Source organism: Schistocerca americana, chromosome 5 (genome assembly GCF_021461395.2).
Source record: "Schistocerca americana isolate TAMUIC-IGC-003095 chromosome 5, iqSchAmer2.1, whole genome shotgun sequence".
Taxonomy (NCBI): Eukaryota; Metazoa; Arthropoda; class Insecta; order Orthoptera; family Acrididae; genus Schistocerca; species Schistocerca americana.
In genome coordinates this window covers 229,255,783-229,278,568 of record NC_060123.1, presented here as the reverse complement: position 1 = coordinate 229,278,568, position 22,786 = coordinate 229,255,783, and the positions used below count along the sequence as shown (strand labels likewise).

Sequence of the window (22,786 nt, the reverse complement as noted above, 5' to 3'; positions counted from 1 at the left end):
AAAAATCAAAATACACTAGTCTAAATGTTTTACAGCACCAGCTGTCTAAAATAACTTCCTTGAAAAGCTGAACACACATTCAGATGTTGGTGAACTAATAGCTTTGGATTTATCACTCTGAATTTGGTATTCATTAATAAAAATGAATAACACAAATTAACTATTGTTATGAAATTTGATTTGTTGACTTGTTATATTGTAACAGTACAGCATACACACACATTTTCAAGCAGAATTTAATAAGGCACAACAAAAATACTTGCTGTCACATTGAGATGAATTGAAAGAGGGTCTACATTAATCTCGAGAAACATTTTTACTTTGCACATAACTGAGCTTGGAAATTTATAACAAAAAGGAAATTGGGAAGATAACCATACTGACTGGAAAGGCAATTCAAACATAAACAACAACAAATACCAAGCAAGCAAAAGGTTTTTATAACTTGAATACTTTGGTCTTAGTTGAGCACTTTATAACAAAGATTCTTTGCAGTCTTCACCATAGTGAGAAAGATGTTGAGACTGCTGTAAGTATTGACACAGACATTCATGAAGATTATTTTAAATCCATAATTACAGACTGTATTTGTTTCTGTACATTGTTGATGCACTGAAGATATTTCTGACACAGTGATTAACCATCAACACACAAATTGAAAGTGCAAACGAATGCAACCAGGCACAACATATGAAATAATGAAGTTAAGGTAACAAATACCTACATTAAACAGATCTAATATGGACTGAGAAGTATTTTGCATAAGCCGCAAAACAACTTTTTATGAAAAATCTAACTTTTATCAAGCAATGTGTGTCTGATGCCACATATTAACACACAACATTCAAAATGTGGCCACTAAATTTCTGCAATGTCACTACAAGAAAAGTACTTTATAATATCTCCACTTCTATACAGAATGAAGCAGCAAAAAGCATATCATCAAGGAATTCAACTACAACAGCAATGTAACAGAGGGATAACAGTAACAAAAGAATCTGATGCAGCTGAGGAATGATTTTCATTCATAGTATAATGGTTCTATGTGCATATAAATAATCCAACAAATGTGGAACAAGTTCACTAAATTAACGAACACAAAGAATAGTGCAAAAAATAGTGGATAACCTCTATATGCTTAGGCACATAATTATTCTATAGTATGGAAATACACAAAAACAATGCTTTTCTAGAAAGTGCTAAAGCAGCAATGTGATATATACAGTGCTTATTTCTCTACGCAAGTGATTTATTGACACCCTAGGCATCCATACATTTCCATTCTGCATTCTGGCTCAAAATGGGCTATAAATATATGCAAGAAGAAGCACATGCAAGTAATTATACACGCAATAACTCCTAACATTCTGTTGAGTGTAACAATGCTACAATAAATAGCCATGATTTACCAAAATATCCAGCAGGGGAAGCAGTAAAGAAAACAAAAGAGTAAATTGGTCCATTGGCACCAAATTATCATATAACACAAAATATTAGATCAGTTTAACAACAGATCCTGTAACTCAACAACTACATAAAATGAAAAAAAAGAAACAAATATTAAGACTGTTAGTGAAAACTAAGCTTTACACATGTGACAAATATTTTTACCACAGTCTTTCCATGATGCCTGCTCAGTTCCACTAATTTTCCAGCAGATTGAGCTAAGAGTGTCTAGAATTAAAATATAGACACTGAATAAATATGTGCACTCAAAATCTGTTAACAATTGATCTTTAACTATTTTTTTTACAAATAAATGTCTACAGAGCTTTATCACATCTTGTACAGAAGCCATGCTTTCTGTAAAGAAAATTATTTGCATTTTTGTGACAAACAGAATGCAGAAATAAAGGTATGGATGAAGCACTGATGATTCGACAATATACTGTTTCATTATTTCCAAAATACATGTGACTAAGGTAGTTCTTACATTAATAAATATTGCAATATAGAAACAGTTTACATTTTAGAAAAACACATGCAATGCCAATGAACTGCTGCTCCTAGGTGACTTCATTCAACAACAGCAATAAAGATATCACATAGGAGCAAATGGTATTTATGGCAAAACGAGGTAGAAAATGAAGCAGCTGAAGCAAATTATCTGAGAAATTACTGCCAAGTTTATTTCAGCTTTCATCCGCAAAATCAAGTTATAAACGGTATTCCATTTGAATACAGTATTAATGAAGACAACTGAAGCAAAAGAATTCACACGAAAACAAGACAATCTCAGTCCATACAAATACCTTACCAAAATATGCGAACATGCCTTAATAATTTTATTTCTCAGAAGTGCAATGTAAATGTTTCTACTTTTAGATACACATGCACTAGTAGCCCGCACACCGAGAACCAAAAATATAAAGTTCTTAGTCATTACTAACATAATCCTTAGTGCACTGAAAACTTAGTAATTCTGAAAATACTGGTCGATCCATTTTAAGCAACATTTTAAGATGAAAAGCAAGATAAACAAAAATGTCTGCAGAAAGAGCTTCCCTGTTAGATTACTTTTTTCTGTTGCAATGATTTTTATAACAAAAAAGAAAAAAACAGCCAGCAATCTTCTAAAGAATTATTACTGAAATTCACATAAATTTTTATGCACCACACAATGCTATGCAGCAGGAAAAGGTTTTGAAAACATTACTTACCTGAATGCATGGTTTCCTAAGGTTCACACACAGTCCATCTGCATCCTTACTGTAGTGTTCTACAAGCTCTTGCAGAGTACGGAATGCTGTGCGACGAGCGATGAAGAAGCCTCCCTCATCAAGTTGCCTTATTCGATAGTGCTTAACAGTATCCCCATCCCTTACTGTGAATGGAGTAAACCAAACAAAATATATATCACATCATGTATTACAAATTCATGTAAGCACAATTCATATTACAACACTTACAGTTACAGTAAATGAGAAGCAACTTCTGACTGCCTAACCATACTTTGTTTCTAATATTATGGATTAATAACTGCTTCTGAAGGGATTTACAACAACCAGTTACTATACAGACTTTTTGGCACACTCCTCAGTCGATAACCAAATTTGCACGTTTTTACAGACCGTAACATGAGAGTCACACTAATTACACAAAACAGAACATTTATATTTCATTATATGAAAATATTTTATAGTAATACTCTTGTAATACACTACGAAAGGAGAATATGTTAACAGATTTAAAATAAGATGGAGAAAAGCATTCTTTTAATATAGTACGATTTAGGACATCTTTCTAACAACTCTAAAAGCATCAGCCCTGAAAGTGGTAAGAGAGAGAGAGAGAGAGAGAGAGAGAGAGAGAGAGAGAGAGAGAGAGAGAGAGAGAGAGAGAGAGAGAGAGAGAGAGTGTGTGTGTGTGTGTGTGTGTGTGTGTGTGTGTGTGTGTCAGGTGGCAGACAAATGACTCACATCTGCGAGCAATGCAGTTCAAATTCCATTCTTATTTGACCATTTTTCTGTGGTTTCTTAAATTGCTTAGGGTGGAGGGTGGGGGGCGAGGGGACTTCAAAAACTAAGTTACACATGTCTTCACAACCTGAGGGCATTGTACAATAAGAATGGTGCATTGTCGGAGGAGAGTACATGTTTCTGAGTATCTTGCAGACACAATTCTGGACAACAGGTGCATCATATTTTGCCAATGAAATTGTGCGACAGCTAGAAACATACTCCAGAGTTGAAGTACATGGGACAGTACGATTCTTGTGGGCAAACAACCTAAATTATGCACAGATTCACCATAAAATTCTGGCTGTATATGGTTAAAATGCAATGTCATGTCCAGCCATTGTGAAATTGGGCCAATGTGTCCAAAGCCACGCATACTCACATGGGTGGTGGTGATCGAGAAGGAAGACTGTCGACATCAACCACAGATGACACTGTTTGGTCGATTGAGGAACTGATTCTCAATAAGATTTCCATTGTTGATGACCAATGAGACGATTTCTATCATCGAAGACCTTAATGACTGGTAGAATGTTCCTTCCATTGTTATCAGGTACTTGGTGACTATGCTGAAAAACAGTGTTATGTATTTGTGTGCAGCATTCAATAAAAGATACTTGATCTGCTGTAATAATGTGGATTTATTTTTTGAAGTCCCCTCACATAGAGCCTTCGAAGAATACATGGTATCTTCCTTACCCTATCTATTCTTGTGCTCCATCTTTAATGACTTCGTCAACTGCTGCTGTAGTCTTCAGTCCAAAGACATGTCTGATGCAGCTCTTCACAACAGTCCATCCTGTGCAAGCCTCATCACTTCTGAATAAGTACTACAACCCACATCCATTTGAACTTGCTTGCTGCATTCATCTCTTTGTTTGCCTTTACAGTTTTTACATCCCACACTTCCCATTGTTATCAAACTGACAATTCCTTGATGCCTCAGGATGAGCCCTATGACCGATCGCTTCTTTTGCTATAATTTTCCTTTTCCCCCAATTCAATTTAGAACAACCTCATTAATTATGTTGTCTACCCATCTAATCATCAGCATTCTTCTATAGCTCCACATTAGAGGAGCTTGTATTCTCTTCTTGTTTGAACAGTGTATCACTCATGTTTCAATTTCCTACAAGGCTACACTACAGACATGTACTTTCAGAACAGACTTCCTAGCAATTAAATCTATATCCAATGGTAACAAATTCATTATTTTCAGCAATGCTTTTCTTGCTTTTCCACTATCCATTTTATATCCTCTGTGCTTCAGTCATCACCAGTCATCTTACTGCCCACATAGTAAAACTCTTATGTTAATTTGTCTCTTTCCCTAATCTAATTTCTCAGTATCACCTGATTTTAATTCAGCTACATTTGATCACCCATGTTTTACCATTATTGACATCTTATAACGTCTTATGGGGATATTATTCTGTCCATTCAACTGCTCTTTTGTCACTGGGGTATGGAAAGCAGTCACTTTAGTGCAATACTGTGCATTAGAAAATCAACATTTCACCTCGAAGGTGATATTCAGTGATGAAGCTGTCTTCTGTTAACTAGAAAGGTTAACTGCTACAATGTGAGACTGTGGGGCACTGAAAATCCTCACAAAATTGTGTGCACAAATGAGATTCACCGAAGGTTAATGTTTTCTGTGCGATGTCACAGACGTAGCTCTGTGGGCCATTTTTCTTCTGTGTGAATTGATTGTTTCCACAGTTGACTGCCCATTTCCTGAATTTCATCTTCCAACAAGAAGGGACACCCCTTCATTGGGGCATCAGTGTTCGTCACTGCCTAAAAGACAAATTTCCTCACACTACCTAGATTCGGCTTCGTGGTGTAGATGATGTGGTTTTATCCTAGATTGGCCACCCCAGATTGCCTGACCTAAAACCTTTCTATTTTTTTTCCTTTGGGGGTACATAAAGGATTATATTAATGTACACCCCCCCCCCCCCCCACACACACACACACACAGCCAAAAACATTGGAACAGCTCGAGTATGCTGCAGTGATAACTACTGAAACAATGTTGCTATATAAGGTATGGAACAAACTTGACTACCGCTTGGACGTGTTTGAGACCAGAAGGACACTTGCAGAACATTTGTACAGTACAAAATGCGAACTTTATGAGCTTATTGTTCTATAATGCTTCAGTCATATTTGTGCACAAGTAACACTTTGGAAAATACAGAGCTTTGAAGACGAATGAATCACTTGTAGTAGCCTTGTATGTCTATATAACCAACATTTTGTTTTTCAAAATTGGTTAAAATCCAATTAAACCACTGATCTTTCACAATGTAAATCAGTTGTTAAAAACTTCAGTAATGTGTGAGATAAGCAAGTCATGTGCCAAATGCAATGATGAATGCTTATCCATCTGTACCATAAAAGTAGCACAGGAACCCAGTAAGTTCTGATAACAGATACTGTTAATTTTTAAAAACCTACACATGTCAAATGTACACAAGTACAGACACGCAAGCAAGTTAGAAAACTGAAGTAGACTTATACACACCAGACAAAGAATAATCATTGCGACGACTCTCAGAATCTCTTATCAGAAAAGCACCGTGGTCGTTCTCTGGTAGCAGTAATTTCTTCTCCGCTTCGATTCGTTTTATTTTTCCAAAATACCACCTGCAAAAAAAATTCACAAAATTAACACCAGATCAAGATTTAATAATATTTAATCATATGTCACATACAAATATTGTTGATCTCTATCCCTTCTACATATGATCACCCACTTAAGATTACAATGATAGTTATAGCTTTCTAGAAAGAAAAAAAGTGAAACATGAAACTTTATGTGCTGTATCTTTTAACTAGATGGAAAGTTTAACTTCTTATATTTCATAACAGAAGCATTATTAGAATTACACTCAATAATTTAACTTGGCAGAGTCACATACTACTGAAAGAAAGCTGCAGAAAATTATTTGGCATACACCACACCAAGACTAGAATTCCTACTCTTTCAAATGTAATTTTCTGATATTCATCCGTCAACTATCCCATGGAAAAATACCTTCAAGACTTGCAACTATGTACAACTAATAAAACACCAGTAAATCCCCAATTATTTAATGAATCAAACCTCCCTGTATTACAAATGAGTCAACGTGTTAAATGTTTGACATTAAGCATGTGAGCAAGTCAAAGTCTAGAAAAGGTTTAAAATTGTACTTAAAGTTTGCTGGATGTCACTAAGTGCTCTCATTATGAAACACTGGATAAATATAGTGTCTGGGTAACTTGTACTTCATTTCAAGCAACAGCAAGTTTTCCACACATCTCAGTATTTATGACATCTTATCATCTGACCTATGCGTCGCACAATGATGTAATTTTTGGATGTATATTCAATGAGACATGCAGATACAATCGGCAAAGTGTGTTCAGAACAGAATCAACAATAAAGAAGTAATAAATTAAAACTCATGGCAGCTCACGCAAAATTTTACCAATGTGCTACAATGTGGTGGCATATGAAAAAACTGTTTGAACACATTTACATTTTATAACTAATAGTTCAACACTGCGAGGAATGGAAGGAAAAAAGAAAGAAAGAAAGATGACGATGATGATGATGATGATGATGATGAAGAAGAAGAAGAAGAAGACGAAATCATAGCAGCAAGAATAGAAACTGAGCCGATAAACTACCAGTCAGTCCACTTGACCATTCGACCAGGATGCCTTTACATCAACAGCTTCTCAAAAATCTCCCATACTCTACACTTGCACATTATGTTACATGCACTCTAAAAGAAAGTACTGAGCTAGTGCCATGAGCAATGTAGCTCTCATCTTGGGAATGGATGACATCATATCAGAGCACGTGCAGTCAAAAACAGACAGCTGCATCCCCTCTCTGAGTTGCTCATGGAGTCACTGACCTTCATTTCAGCACTCAAGACCAGTTTCTAGTTATTGTACAGAGTGCAATAAAACCTTTTTTCGTCCATTTTATTGGCATATCATCATGCATTTGAAGGGAATTTTAGAGTGATATCTATAGTGTGCTGGAACACATTAGCAGCTGATGACAGGCCGCCATTTGCCATGTCCGATACTGAAGTTGTACTGCATGAAGAGTGAGACTGTACCAAACAATGAACTTTTTCTCCTTTAATCATTTTGTGGGCACTATCAGCGAGAAAAAGTTTCTTTTAAAGTTTGTAATTACGTGTAAAGTTTGTTGGAACTCTCAAATACTGGATGAATAAAGGTATTTGCAAGCCATCAGTTCACTGCCGTAAGACATACATACAGCCTCTAATTTTAATAGCTCACTTCCCACATTAAACCTTTAACATATTATTATAGCTCTTAATGGCTAGATTATGATGGCATTTTAAATTTGTAATTCAGTCACTAAATGTGAGATATTGAAAATGAAATTTTATTGCCCCTGAAAGCCATTAGATAGGCATCCTGCAACTGGTTCCGAGTTCCAGGATAGTCGCTTCGTAATAAAGATATCAAGACAATTTTACCCCAAAAGGAGTAAATCATTTGGTAAAAACAATTTTATTTTCAGTCACAATCGCAAGTAATTTTTTTCAATTATGACAGATTTTTATGTTTAAGTCACCTTCAGGTAGCCAGTTCTGTTGTGACTTGTGATACATTTGGAACACTGACTTCAGTACTTTTCTACTGCTAACATGGCTCTAATAAAAAGTTGATAAGTAGGTCTTAATAAGAGAATGGATTACCATTCTGTCAGTATAGTTGATGCGAATAAAAGCAATTTAATTCTACTCCACATTTTCAAAACCTTCTCCAAATATACAAATGCTGTAGGAAACATCCTTATTTTCTTCAAAATCTGCCCTGCACTATTAGTCCCAGCGCTAAAATTCCTTCTTGAGTGCCCAGATTCTCCTGAAACCAAACTGGTCCTCTCCTACTTGACTATGAATTTTCAAGTCCATTCTTCATTCAAGTACTCTCACAATTTTTTTGAGTACGTGATACTCGTCTGACAGTGCAGTAATTTTTACACCGGGCAGTATGGTGTCAATAGTCTCATCAGGTAGTAGTTAGTGACATATTACAGTTTTTATTTGTGGACATGATGGACATATCCTGCTTTTGATTTTAATTGATGTTGTCATGTTGGCATAATTGTTTTTATTCCATTCAGATCTGAAGATGGTCATCACAGACTAAAATCCACAATAAATTACAATGAAGTGACATATTCATGGGATGCCTCCTAATATCGTGCCGGACCTCCTTTTGCATGGCACAGTGCAGACCGTGACGTGGCTTGGACTCAACAAATCATTGTAAGTTTCCTCCAGAAATATTGAGCCATGCAGCCTCTACAGCCATCCATTATTGCGGACGTGTTGCCAATGCAAGATTTTTTGCACAAAATGAATTATCAATTATGTCCCATAAATGTTCAATGGGATTCAGGTAGGATGGTATGGGTGGCCAAACATTCGCCTAAATTGTCCAGAATGTTCCTCAAACCGACTGCGAACAATTGTGGCCCAGTGACATAGCACATAGTCAGCCATAAAAATTCCATCGTCGTTTGGGGACATGAAGTCCATGAATGGCTGCAGGTCTCATAGTTGCCAAACATAACCACTTCCAGTCAAAGATCGGTTGGGTTGGACCACAGCCAACACCATTATGGAACCACCACCAGCTCACACAGTGATTTGTTGACATCTTGGGTCCATGGCATGTGAAGTCTGCGCCACCAATTGAAATCGGGACTCATCTGACCAGGCCACGGTTTCCCAGACATCTAGGGTCCAACCGATGTGGTCACGATCTCTAGAGAGGCGCTGCAGGCGATGTTTTGCTGTTAGCAGAGGCACTCTGCTTCAGTCGTCTGCTGCCACAGCCCATTAATGCCAAATTTGGCCGAACTGTCGTAACACATACGTTCGTAATGTGTCCCACATTGATTTCTGTGGTTATTTCACGCAGCGTTGCTTGTTTTTTTAGCACTGACGACACTAGGCAAATGACACTGCACTCTATCGTTAAATGGAGGCCGTCGGTCACTGCGTTGTCAGTGGTGAGAGGTAATGCCTGAAATTTGGTATTTTCGGCACACTCTTGACACTGTGCATCTCTGAACACTGAATACCTTAACGATTTCCGAAATTGAATGTCCCATGCGTCTAGTTCCAATTACCATTCAGCGTTCAAAGTCTGTTAATTTCCATCGTGCGGCCATAATCACGTCGGACAGCCATTCACGTGAATCATCTGAGACCAAACGACAGCTCCGCCAATGCACTGCCATTTTATACCTTGTGAACGCAATATTACCGCCATCTGTATTTGTGCGTATCGACTTTCGTCACCTCAGGTTATCTACCGTTTCGATCAAGCACTGTGATTAACGAGAATTATCAACATTGTTTAGATAGCTGTTTTGTTTCACTGAGGCGCTGTCGTAACTTATGAACAATTTTCACATCTATTTGCTGTTTCTGTTGAAGTGTATTAATTATAGCCTATTATATAGAAAGTCTGTTGGAACTTCCTCAGTTAAATAAATTTCGTTCACGAGTTTGTACAGTTCTAATCCTGCCCTTTGGCTTGATGCTCGTAAATATCTGATAGTATTTCATGAATACATGAAAATAAATAGTGTAAAATCTATCATCTACAGATCGTGTGGGATATCTAATGTGCATACAGAAGGAAAGCGGGAATAAACTTAGGTCTGTTCGCTTTTAGGAAAGTATTTGCGTATACGCTTTCAATTTGCAATTTCACCACATGGCATGTGACAGAGGCTTCCCGGTGTCAAATCCTGCCCTCTTCCCACCTATGCCATTCACGTATGATATCGCAGAAGAATGAATGTCCATATTGCTACCATTAAACGAATTTCTTCATTTCAAGATCGTGTCCACTACGGAAGATTTACAAAAGGCCGCGTCATAGCACATACGCTCTCAGAATACGGGGAATAATCTTTTTAACGGTTTACGCTGCCTTTCAAGTGGTGGCACCGAGGAACTTGAAATGGGAGATGTGTAAATATAATTTCTTGAGGTAATCGCTATCTCCCTTTTCACATTTCCAAAAACGGACTTTCTAAGGACTGTCATCGTTTGAATTCTAAGTCAAGCGTCCCACTTCAGTTAAAAAGATGGGTCGAAGATTGTGAAAGAAATGCGAGGGTAGTTTGATAACTTTGATAAATTTCCATGAAGGCATGGAACATTTCTGTTGCGCCTTCATGATTCGTTAGCTTGATTACTCAAAGGATGGCATAAAGATATTCAACAATGCACGGCGTACAGATCATTGTTGACAGCCGTCTGAACTGATCAGTGCGACGAGAGCGATTGAAAATGGAGAAAACCGAGTTTGATGGTTTTATTAAACATTTTGATTTGAAGGCTTGGACTGCCGCAAAAAATCCAAACAGAAATGTATGAAGTTCACGCGGATCACTGCAAACCATTTACCTTGTACTAATGAATTTAAGATGGTCGGACAAGCATAAAAGACGAAGCGCGCTACGGTCGTGCAACTGAGGTCACCACAAAGGAAACCATTAACAAAACCCGTCATATGGTAATGTAAAGCATCCGAATACAAATTCGGGAGATTGCTGGAACTATGGGCATTTCAGCCGAGCGAGAGCATAATATCCTGCACGGAGAATTGGCTATGACGGAACTGTGAGCGAGGTGTGTGCCGCATTGCTCACAGCTGACCAAAAGCGCATCCAGCACAACATTACAACACTGTCTGGTGATGTTTAATTGCAATCCGGAAGACTTTTTGCACAGATTTGTGACTGCTGACGAAACCTGGAGCCATCGCTACGCACCAGAGTCAAAACTATAGACAAAGACAGTTGAAAGTCCACCGAAAAAGGCAAAGACAATTTTGTCAACTGATAAGGTGATGGCCATTGTTTTTGGGGATTCTCAAGGAATAATCATTACGAATTACTTGGGAAAAGGCAGAACGAAGTGACTGGATCCTATAACGCTTCATTGTTGGATTGCTTGAATGAATTTAAGATGGTCGGACAAGCATAAAAGACGAAGCGCGCTACGGTCGTGCAACTGAGGTCACCACAAAGGAAACCATTAACAAAACCCGTCATATGGTAATGTAAAGCATCCGAATACAAATGCGTTAGCTGAATAAAGAACCAGAGTTGGCATGCAAAAAGTGCTCTTTCACCAGGATAACGCACCACACCACACAACAGCGATAATAATGGCGAAATTGCATGAACTGAGCTTTCAATTGGTTTCTCATCCATTATTTTCACTGGACTTCGCCCCTCATGTGACTTCTTTCCGTTCCCTAATCTGAAATTTTGGCTTGGTGGCAAGAACTTTTCAGCAAATGTGGACGCGATGGTTGCAGTTACCGAGTATTTTGAGAGTTTGACAGAACCTATTTTTCCGATGGGATGAAAAATCTGAAGGAACGCTGGACCACATGTATATCTCTCAAAGGAGGCTGTGTCGAGAAGTAAATTGTTTCCAAAACAATTTTTTTTATTTATTTTTTACCAGACTTATCAAACCACACTCGTATTCATAAAAAAACAAGTTTCATCAAGTCACTGTCATAGACAAATTTAGTATGAATATTCCATAAAAAGGTTTCTCTTTCTCACTGGGCGAAACTAATGTGAATTTTCATGGCACATCTGTAGATGGCAGTTACTTGTCAAAAGTGGCAATGTTAACATCTTCAACCAATGGTACATTTTTTTTTTCTTTTTTCCTATATGAGTTTTCAGTAAATTGGGTGCAGTTAGTTACTTGAATGTTCCACATTCTGCCGTTCGCTGCATAATATTTGCGCAGCGAAAATAAATTTGATTAAAAGACAATTCAAATAGGCGCAAATAAGCAATCATTCTTCCGTCTACGAATGCAGGTATTATCATGGTTAACTTCCATCACACTATAAAGTGTAGCTTGCCAATCACCGCTCTGTGATTTGCTAAGTGTGTATCTAACAAGGGAACCTCCCCCTCAGATTTAATTCTAAGTTGGCACAGTGGATAGACCTTGAAAAACTGAACAGAGATCAATCGAGGAAACAGGAAAAAGTTGTGTGGAACTATGAAAAAATAAGCAAAATATACAAAGTGAGTAGTCCATGTGCAACATAAGCAACATCAAGGACAGTATGAGTGTAGGAGCGCCGTGGTCCTGTGGTTAGCGTGAGCAGATGCGGAATGAGAGGTCCTTGGTTCAAGTCTTCCATCGAGTGGAAATTTTTATTTTCTGTTTTCAGTTTATGTCACAAACACTTATGTTTTCATCACTTTTTTGGGAGTGATTATCACATCCACAAGAAAACCGAAATCGGGAAAGGTAAAAGAATCTTTTTACCCATTCGCCAAGTGTACAAGTTAGGTGGGTCGACAACATATTCCTGTCATGTGACGCACATGACGTCACCAGTGTCGTATAGAATATATCAGACGTGTTTTCCTGTGGAGGAATCGGTTGCGATCAGATGTTTTCGGTTCCCATTGGAGAGGCACGTCCTTTCGTCTACTAATCGCACGGTTTTGCGGTGCGGTCGCAAAACACAGACACTAAACTTATTACAGTGAACAGAGACGTCAATGAACGAACGGACATATCACAACTTTACGAAAATAAAGAAAGTAAACTTATCACTCGAGGGAAGACTTGAACCAAGGACCTCTCGTTCCGCAGCTGCTCACGCTAACCACGAGACCACGGCGCGCCTATGCTTACATTATCCTTCATGTTGCCTATCTTGCGCATGGACTACTCAGTTTGTATATTTTGCTTATTTTTTCATAGTTCCACACAACTTCTTCCTGTTTTCTCGATTGATCTGTGTTCAGTTTTTCAAGGCCTATCCACTGTGCCAACTTATAACTAAATCTGAGGGGGGTGCGATGGGGAGGTTCCCTTGTAGGTGTCGCAGCTGTAAAACGAGCTTCGTGCGGCAGAAACTTATTATCTGAAACGGAGCGGGCCGTTTTTCGGATGGCCGGCAGAATTCCGCTTCTAATGCACTCCTGCGCCACGGCTAACGGAGTGAAACCAGTGAAAGTGAGTGCACCTAGCTGGCAACGCCGCTGTTCACCTTGAGCCGCTGACACCTGACAAGCGCGGTTCCATTCCCGGTGGCGGCTCGTTTCACAAGCGACAGCGAATCAAAGATATACAAGAATCAGCACACGGCTGTAAGCAACGTCACACGTTTGCTGCAGCTGCGGGGCGTAATGCAACGAAAGTTTGGCTGCCAATACGTGGAGTCCAAATACAGACAATCTCCATCAGGACTACGTCTAATTTCCTCTCTGTCATTTTCAAAAGTGCCTTGGCAACATTGAGTGACATTTTCTCCTATTTCTAAAGACACTGTAATCTTCGGAAGAAATGCTGCGATTTTAACAGTCGAGACCTCGGAGGTAGATCGCTGAAACTACGTATTGCGGAGTCTTTGGGCGCTGTGCATATTTATGTACTACCGTTACGTCAGTGCAGGGATCCCCTACCCCTAACAATGACGGCTGTTACGTACGTGCAATAAAAACTGCATGTAATGCGCAAATGCCGCTATGATGACGAGTGCAATAAATATTTCAACACAACTTATTGCCAACAGCTGTATACAGCAATTGCATGGAAATGTCTTTATGTGATTGTGGCAGTTCTTAGTTGGATGGAGGAGGGGGAGGGGGGGGGATGTCTTAATTATGGTTGTACAACAACTTGAGCAGCTTTTAATGGCGAGAGGGGGAACACAAAATGCGCCCAGGAACATTGTCGAATGCTCGCTCTTGTGGTCCAGGTGCTATGGTATGGTGGGTCTTGATACTGTCTGGGCATACTGACCTCCAAATCTTCATAAAAGGTGCACTCACCCGTGAATTCCTTTCCCATCTGCGTCTTGCTTCGGCCCTGGCTTTATTTTTATGGATGACTGCGCGAACCACATCGAACCGTGCTGGTGGAGGAGCTATTAGAACGCGAAGATATTCAGCGAATGGAATGACCTGGCCGTTCCCACATCTAAATCCCACCGAGCACGTGTGGAATGCGTTGTGGAGACGCATTGCATCACGTCCATGTGTACCAACGATCATGTCCTGCATTTTGTAATCATAAATCGCGGTGACTTCGATGTAACTACAGTCTTTGAACAAAAATGTCACTTCTGTTCCCCTCATTGCGTATTTCTCTCGGTTACCTTCTGTACTATCTGTAGCTGTTCTTTCTATGCAAGGTACAAGTTTCATCGCGCACTGTTACTTGGCAGTGACACATTATATGAAAGTTACTTTCGTCTTTAAATTTTGCACACCAGTGAATACGTAACGCTTATGCGTGATCCAATGGAGATTAGAGCTGGCTCGGAAGCATACAAGCAATTGTTTTCCCTGGTTCTATTTGCGAATGGAACAGGTAAGGGAATGACTATAAAACTGAACAAAGAGTACCTACCGTCCGTACGCACTGTACAGTGGCTCGAGGAGAATGTAAGTAGTACAGAATCATACATCGTGGTATTTGCTGTACAGCTGCTTGAGATTAATTATGCTGTTTAGTGGCGATACTTTGGCTAATTTGTACGTCTCTCACTGGCTCCAAGGCCGAAGATAAATTCTTAGTTACCGTAATTTCACGTTTTAATTTTCTGCATCATGTCTTTTTGCTTGGGTAAGTTTCCATCGCAATGGACACGCAACGTATTTAGCAGCCTTTATATTTTATTCCTGCTCACTGACTCACCGACATCAGTTACGCAGTCTCAGTTACAGTAGACAGAGCGTCGCGTGAGAAGACAGAAGAGAATCGCTGGCTATTCGCTGGGAAATCCAAATTTCGATCCTCGCCTACATTAGGTATTTTCCGTTGCGGAGTCGACAGCTCACAGCAATATCAAACCACCGCCCAAGTTAGCAAGTATTGCTCCATATCTAAGGGTACTGAAGAGTGTTCATACTTGTTTGTCATTCACAAACTGTGTATGTGTTTAAGTTTTATTACCCTCACTTAACCGTCTAACAAGTCATTGGGATCTTTATCTGAGCGGCGACGTGTTTCTTTACTTCAACACAGTTTCGCTTTTATTCTCAAAAATATTATTAGTGGCTTGAAAATATCTCGGAGCTCAAATGGTAAAATGCGCAAGAAACATGATTTTGCAATTAAAAGTCTATTTTAAAGCATGTTGCATAACAAAAAAAATGTAGCTTCTTCCGACTGAACACATTATGAGATTAGAATACAAAATAGTGATGTCTAGCTTCCAAATCCACGCGCGCCTGGACGACACTAAAATAAAATACTCGAGCAATTTCTCGCCAACAACACTTTAGTTAACGCCAACGATCATATTCTTGTTTCATACGAATCGTGTGTGACGCATCACATTTTTTGAAATACCTTATTCAAGAAGAACTGCGCAGTTCGCTTCTGTCTACCACGGATGAACAGACTTGTTCGTACAGTGCTTCAATACACATCACAATTCACAATGTCTGTCTTTCTTATTTTTGTCACAGGTTCTCTTTCAGTGCTGAAAACAATGGCAGATATCTTTTCACAGATTCTCGTCGCGGAGTGGAACAATAAGCACGAGTATAAAGCGGTCGCTATTGCGAATTATGAAGAAAGTACGCACCGAAACATGTCTTCAATCTAGATCGTCACTACAAAGTTACCATTTCGATAGGGCCAATTGTAATGGCGGGATGTAGCAGAGATGTCAAGAGTTCTCTTCAGAAATCAAGGAAGGAAAATATATGTATCGCTCCAGAAACTGCTATCTGCCAGATGAATTTGAAAAGGGAGTAAAGCTGGTCACAACCGAAGGTTACTTCGAACTCGGCGGTGCTTTAATGTCAAGACATCCTGAGAGTTAATCCGTAAACCAAAACGAATGGAAACACATTTTATACCTATAACACCTTCTCCAAAATAAACACTGGATAATGGCTTAAGCAGCCGAAATTTCGTTGTGAAACGGAGGAAAAGTATAAATAAATGACTGTCTAAGTTGAAAAATGCCACATTCATTGAATTCTGTTCTGATCTTAGCAAGTTGACTACGTTGGCACATCAGTGTTAGGTCCATTTACAATAAGAACAGTCATTTATCTTTCGCCGCAAACAGTGAACTTCACATGTAAGAATACATCGCAATGTAATTTTAAATGTGAACAGCCATCTGTGGATGAACAAGTCAGTTCGAAACTGCCAAGCCGGCCGAAGTGGCCGTGCGGTTCTAGGCGCTGCAGTCTGGAACCGCGAGACCGCTACGGCCGCAGGTTCGAATCCTGCCTCGGGCATGGATGTGTGTGATGTCCTTAGGTTAGTTAGGTTCAACTAGTTCTAAGTTCTAGGGGACTAATGACCTCAGAAGTTGTGTCCCATAGTGCTCAGAGCCATTTGAACCATTTTTGAAACTGGCAACTGCGCTGTTTATACCTAATAAATAGCATTAATAACACTGGCTGGTTGCTGAGCTACTTAATTATAAGAATCTACCTGCATTTTCGAATATTCACCGTCTCACCATGTCAGTTTTCAACAAAATAAGTCACACAAATTAACTCAAGTTCTTGACACTGCATTTACGAGAAACCCTTTCTCAGCAGAAAAAAGAACGGCACTAGTAAAGATTTGCTGTTCGAGATTCCGCGTGGAAACGTCACCATACGCTTCCGTTCGTGTTTGTTTAGTCCACACATCACTGCTACAAATAACTTGCATTCCTACGATCAGTTCTGCGTAGAGGCTGATCAGTTAGCATCACACCGAGATGTCGCAATGGGAAAATATTGGGGCAAGCAGTTCCGTCGTTCAGTTTTCCCGTGGATTGGTCCGATTAATTGCCTGGAAGTGACGTTTCCAATGCTCGTACAAGAATGTGCACAACGTTCAGACTTCTGAAAATTTCGTACGTATTACAATGACTGAATGGACGGGAAAATAAAAATGCTTCTACGAGAGATCTATTATCAGCATGTACTGCCAGATTCAACTATACTTTTTCAATGCAGAAAGCAACCAGGAACGACGAGTTGATGAGTCAGCAATGGACAGTTGGTTGTTGGAAACTACTTGGAGAAACATAAAAACTAACAAATGGGGAGCAGAGTGGAGTAGAAGACGTAACTGTGACCGTAATGAAAATGTAGGTGGGAACAACAAGTGTGTGTAAAACCGAAGATGATAATGTGTGGAGAAATGTTGTAGGGTCCTGTATCAGTGTCGATGAAATGCCTACTTCTGCTTCGGGAATCATCTCAGTTCAGACTTCCCCCACAGGTCGTTGAATGGAATGCTGCTGCAGTACTGAAACCAGCGGACGCAGACTGGTGCGTACAATAAGGGGAGTTAGGACGGAGATTTTTTTACATTTTCGCATTTTTGTCTCATTACAAAATTTGCCATTTTCCCAATAAAATGATATACACACGACACTTATGAACTCACGTGGGAAGTATTTTAATTAATTTTTTAAAATATAATCTACACCGGTTGAAAATGTTAAAATTTTTACGTCCACTACTTCAAGATCTAATAAAATTGGTAATTTTTTTTTTAATAGAAGGCTGTGGATTGCTGTGTTATAAAGGTTTTAACAGTGTTGTTCATGTCCTGAATAGGATGGGCACCAGGTTGAGGAAGTTGAAACAAAGTTTGAGAGACAAGAAACTTTCTGATGGTAAAACCGTAAGAGGCAGGCTGACAGATAAAATGATTGATGAAATACAGCAGTATTATGGGATGGTCATTAGAAATAATGCTGAAGATTTGTTGAAAATGAAGCAGGCAGTATGGGATACCTTCTTCCACAGACTGTCAACTGATGAAACACCAGTGCACCACATTTGCCCTCCTGGACCTGATTCATGGTGCAGTTACCGCAATGCCCAGTACTCAAATAGTTCATACAGCCACAAACATTCCATCCCAGCACCAGTTATGGATATCATAAAACTTATTTACAAGAGACCTGGCAAATCCTGAATTACTGAAGAAGTGTCTGCAAGGTCAGACTCAAAATCCCAATGAGTCGTTCAATAATCTTATATGGACTGGCTTACCAAAAAATGATTTTGTTGGAATGAAGACACTAAAGTGGGAGGTCAGTGATGCTGTTATTGCTTTTAATGATGGCGACATTGGTAGGGTGAAAGTGCTACAGCATATGGGAATTAATCCAAACTGCATCAGGGAACCTGAACGGATCGACAAGGTTCGCACTGATAAAGCAGAGTACGCAGCACAGTTGGCCACTAAGGAGTCCAGAAAGAAGAAAAAAGTTGGAAAAAGACCAAAAGGATAACATATAGTACGGTGCAGGGTGCTTTTGAGTGACCAAAAATAAAAAATTAAGCATATATTAAGTGAGTTACAGTCTTTTGAAACTTTAGAAGTCGCTCCACAAAATTTACGTTTTCTGTTGCATTTTTCCCTAAATCTCAGAAACCACTTCCAGTAGAGTATTAAAATTTTCAAGGAGTAATAACATACATATCCTGAGTCTATTGAACTAAAAGAAGAACATAATGTTATGTATAATTAAAATTATTTAGGATAATGTACAAAAAAGTACACAAAATTTTAACCGTGCAATTAAAAAACTGTATCTCCGAAACAGTGGCTGAAATGCAACAATTCTAGTTCAGTAGACTCAGAACATACAGTATAATGTCAATGACTACAGTGGTTCCTGAAATACAGGGAAGCCAAGACACTAAATTTAAAATTGTCAGGATAGGGCGTTCCAAATGAAAAATGATACTCAGGAACGCTTTGGTCTGCCTCGTCATGCAATGCACGCCATCCTACAAGTGCACAATGAAATGTGGTATCTATCTTTTTTTGTGAGTGTGACACCCATTGACAGAGTAACAAGTTTCACATTTCATCTCGTGCGTGAAGAACCGTCCGTAAAATTGAAAGGGCGCACCTTGGTAAACAATTACACGAAACAACAAAACCTTGCCTCATACTCCTCCGCAAATACGACCTACTGCCATTCTGCATGCCATTGTCTTCAAACGCGAGTGGCATAGCGGTTACAGCTTCATGTCCCAGTCGTTTTATGTCCTACAGCGGTTTGATGCTACGCCATGAAACACAAGGTTCAGATTTAGGGACTAAAAACGGCACCTGGGAAAGGTCAAACAGAAACCAGCCACTAGATGCAACCGCATTCTTACTTTCCTACGTGCCAAGTTCTTGGAATAGCGCACTAACAAAGTATAGTTGCAATAACGAGAGTTACCCGAGGCGTTTGTTAACAGTACCAGTACTTTATGCAGCTCTTACGACCGAGTACTACGTAAGATGTTGGACTTTCATTACCTGACGCTTTATTTATTCCTCTACGCTTGCGTCTACAGCGAACTGAGACGACATCCCCACTACAGTTCACAACCGTTATAATGGCATTCCACTGTAAGCAACTTGCGTCTGCGCTATCAAAAGGAAATTAATTAAACACCACTCCGACGTAAGAAGGAATCGATGTACAGTTTTACCAAGACTAGCATAAAAAATTAACTCTTAGGTGCGTTAGTATTCACACAAGTACGTATATCATCATCGTCATTGAAGTCTGCCTTTTGGCATCCGCTGCTGGACGAGTGTGTCCTCTGGACTTTTCCATGAACTACAGTGTTCATCTACTCGCATCAGCCGCGCGGTTTCAGGCGCCATGTCACGGAATGCGCGGCCGCTCCCGCCGGGGGTTCAAGTCCTCTCTCGTGTGCGTGTGTGTGTGTGTGTGTGTGTGTGTGTGTGTGTGTGTGTGTGTGTGTGTGTGTTGTCCTTAGCATTAGTTAGTTTAAGTAGCGCGTAAGTCTAGGGACCGACGACCTCAGCAGTTTGGCCCCCTGTGAATTCACACACATTTGAACATTTTATTTGCATCAGTGTTATTCCTGCATGTTTTCAAACCCACCAACCAATCTTCGATCACTTAACCGCCATAGCTCTTTGATTTCAGCAAAGAACTCCCTCGATCCTTCTACCATCCATCTGCCTGGCTGGATGCTGCTTCTACCTTCATTTCATCTTCACTGCGGTCATTATAAAAGTAAATGATGACCTGAAATATGCGATGCACAACCGCGAGGCAACAATATCGACATTATTAGTCTTCAACAAAGTATGTGGTACAGTCAAATTTTGACATACTGGCCAGAAAAATGAGACAGCTAATATTTTCATATACTACGCTGAAGTGGTTTCAAAGATTGTTTGTGTGGCTCCTGTCACACTCTTCGGAGCCTATTGCTGTCGTATTGCGGTAAAATCCCAAGAGATGTTAGTGACCCGTCAGATATTATTAATTTCTGAATATTGCGAATAGTTGCTTCCTATTCTTCTCAGAAGTATTCCAATACCTTAGCAGAGAACAATGGAGAACCTGGGTGTAACTTTGGATTAGCACCACAAGTGGACACACAATACTATCGCCACATACAGGAAAACTTCAGCTTGCCCTCAAAAAGTTCCGGAACATGTTTCCACAGAACATGTAACGTAATCATATGCAGTCATTCGTTGAACCATCTGAAACACCCATCTACTTTACCAATTCAGTGCTTCATACGTCCAGTTAGTAGGTTGCGGCCAGACAAGTTACTTGACTACCATACGCTACGTCAACTTCAATAGGTTCCATAGTGTGCAGGGGCACCAGTTCCTCACATCAGAGATTAAATATGCGTCACCTTATCATAATCTAAACTCGCGATCTCACTTATCTAGTATCCTACCTGTGTCAATACATAAAAGAAAAATATTCGCAAACTCCTTCCCTGCTGCTGCAATCTAGCTCTGGAACTCGTAACTATGCATTATGCGCATAATTCAATAGCGTTTTGTATTTATATTGAATATTGCGAATAGTTGCTTCCTATTCTTCTCAGAAGTATTCCAATACCTTAGCAGAGAGCAATGGAGAACCTGGGTGTAACTTTGGATTAGCACCACAAGTGGACACACAATACTATCGCCACATACAGGAAAACTTCAGCTTGCCCTCAAAAAGTTCCGGAACATGTTTCCACAGAACATGTAACGTAATCATATGCAGTCATTCGTTGAACCATCTGAAACACCCATCTACTTTACCAATTCAGTGCTTCATGCGTCCAGTTAGTAGGTTGCGGCCAGACAAGTTACTTGACTACCATACGCTACGTCAACTTCAATAGGTTCCATAGTGTGCAGGGGCACCAGTTCCTCACATCAGAGATTAAATACGCGTCACCTTATCATAATCTAAACTCGCGATCTCACTTATCTAGTATCCTACCTGTGTCAATACATAAAAGAAAAATATTCGCAAACTCCTTCCCTGCTGCTGCAATCTAGCTCTGGAACTCTTAACTATGCATTATGCGCATAATTCAATAGCGTTTTGTATTTATGAAGAAGCTGAAGCGCTTCCTTCAGTCGCACACACAACTTCTCCGTCCAAAAATTAAACTTACATTGTCAGTTCTCCCTCTGTCAAACTGTAAAGCGAATGCTCAAAGATTTCCCAAGTTACGCATCCTTATGTTTACAGGTTTCAACCATCACGACACTTCTTTTCCACTACCTTCATTAATAGCATTTCGTCACGTTCCTCATTCTCCCCCTCTCCCACCATTTGTTATGTCCATCGCTGCTACCGCTCATAGCAAACTTCAACCTTCCTACAGTTTTCAGATGAATCACGTTTCATGCTCCAGCGCACAGATGGCCGTTGACGTGCACGGCACGAAACGTCCGAAAGCAAACACCCTGCAACCACGAGGGAGCGTTATGGTCTGGGGAATGTTTTCATGGTATTCCCCGGATGACGTCGGCATTCTGGAAGGTGCAATGAATCAACTCAGGTATGCACCTATCCCTGGGGGCTACGTTCAACTCTACATGCAGTCTGTTTTTGCTCGACGCGATGGCATCTACAAGCACTACAACTCAACGTGCCACACAGATTGCAGTGTACTTGCATGTTTCGAAGAGCACCCGGATGAGTTTACCTTTCTGGTCTGGCCACCAAATTTCCCGGCTTTAGATCCAGTCGAGAATCTACACTACTGGTCATTAAAGTAGCTACTCCACGAAGATTACGTGCTACAAACGCGATATTTAACCGACAGGAAGAAGATGCTGTGATATGCAAATGATTAGCTTTTCAGAGCATTCACACAAGGTTGGCGCCGGTGGCGACACCTACAACGTGCTGACATGACGAAAGTTTCAAACCGATTTCTCATACACAAACAGCAGTTGACCGGCGTTGTCGTGATGTCTCGTGTAAGGAGGAGAAATGCGTACCAT

At 39.8% G+C, this 22,786-nt stretch overlaps 1 protein-coding gene across 1 annotated transcript in view; it reads right to left on the bottom strand.

Annotated features, from left to right (window-relative positions):
* Positions 1-22,786, bottom strand: part of LOC124615420 (tyrosine-protein kinase Src42A) — a 203,416-nt gene that overhangs the window by 13,789 nt on the left and 166,841 nt on the right. The window contains exons 2-3 of the mRNA XM_047143293.1: positions 5,989-6,110; positions 2,661-2,824 (exon numbers count right to left, since the gene is read on the bottom strand). Coding sequence (XP_046999249.1) covers positions 2,661-2,824; positions 5,989-6,110 — 286 coding nt within the window. The remainder of the gene's footprint in view (positions 1-2,660; positions 2,825-5,988; positions 6,111-22,786) is intronic.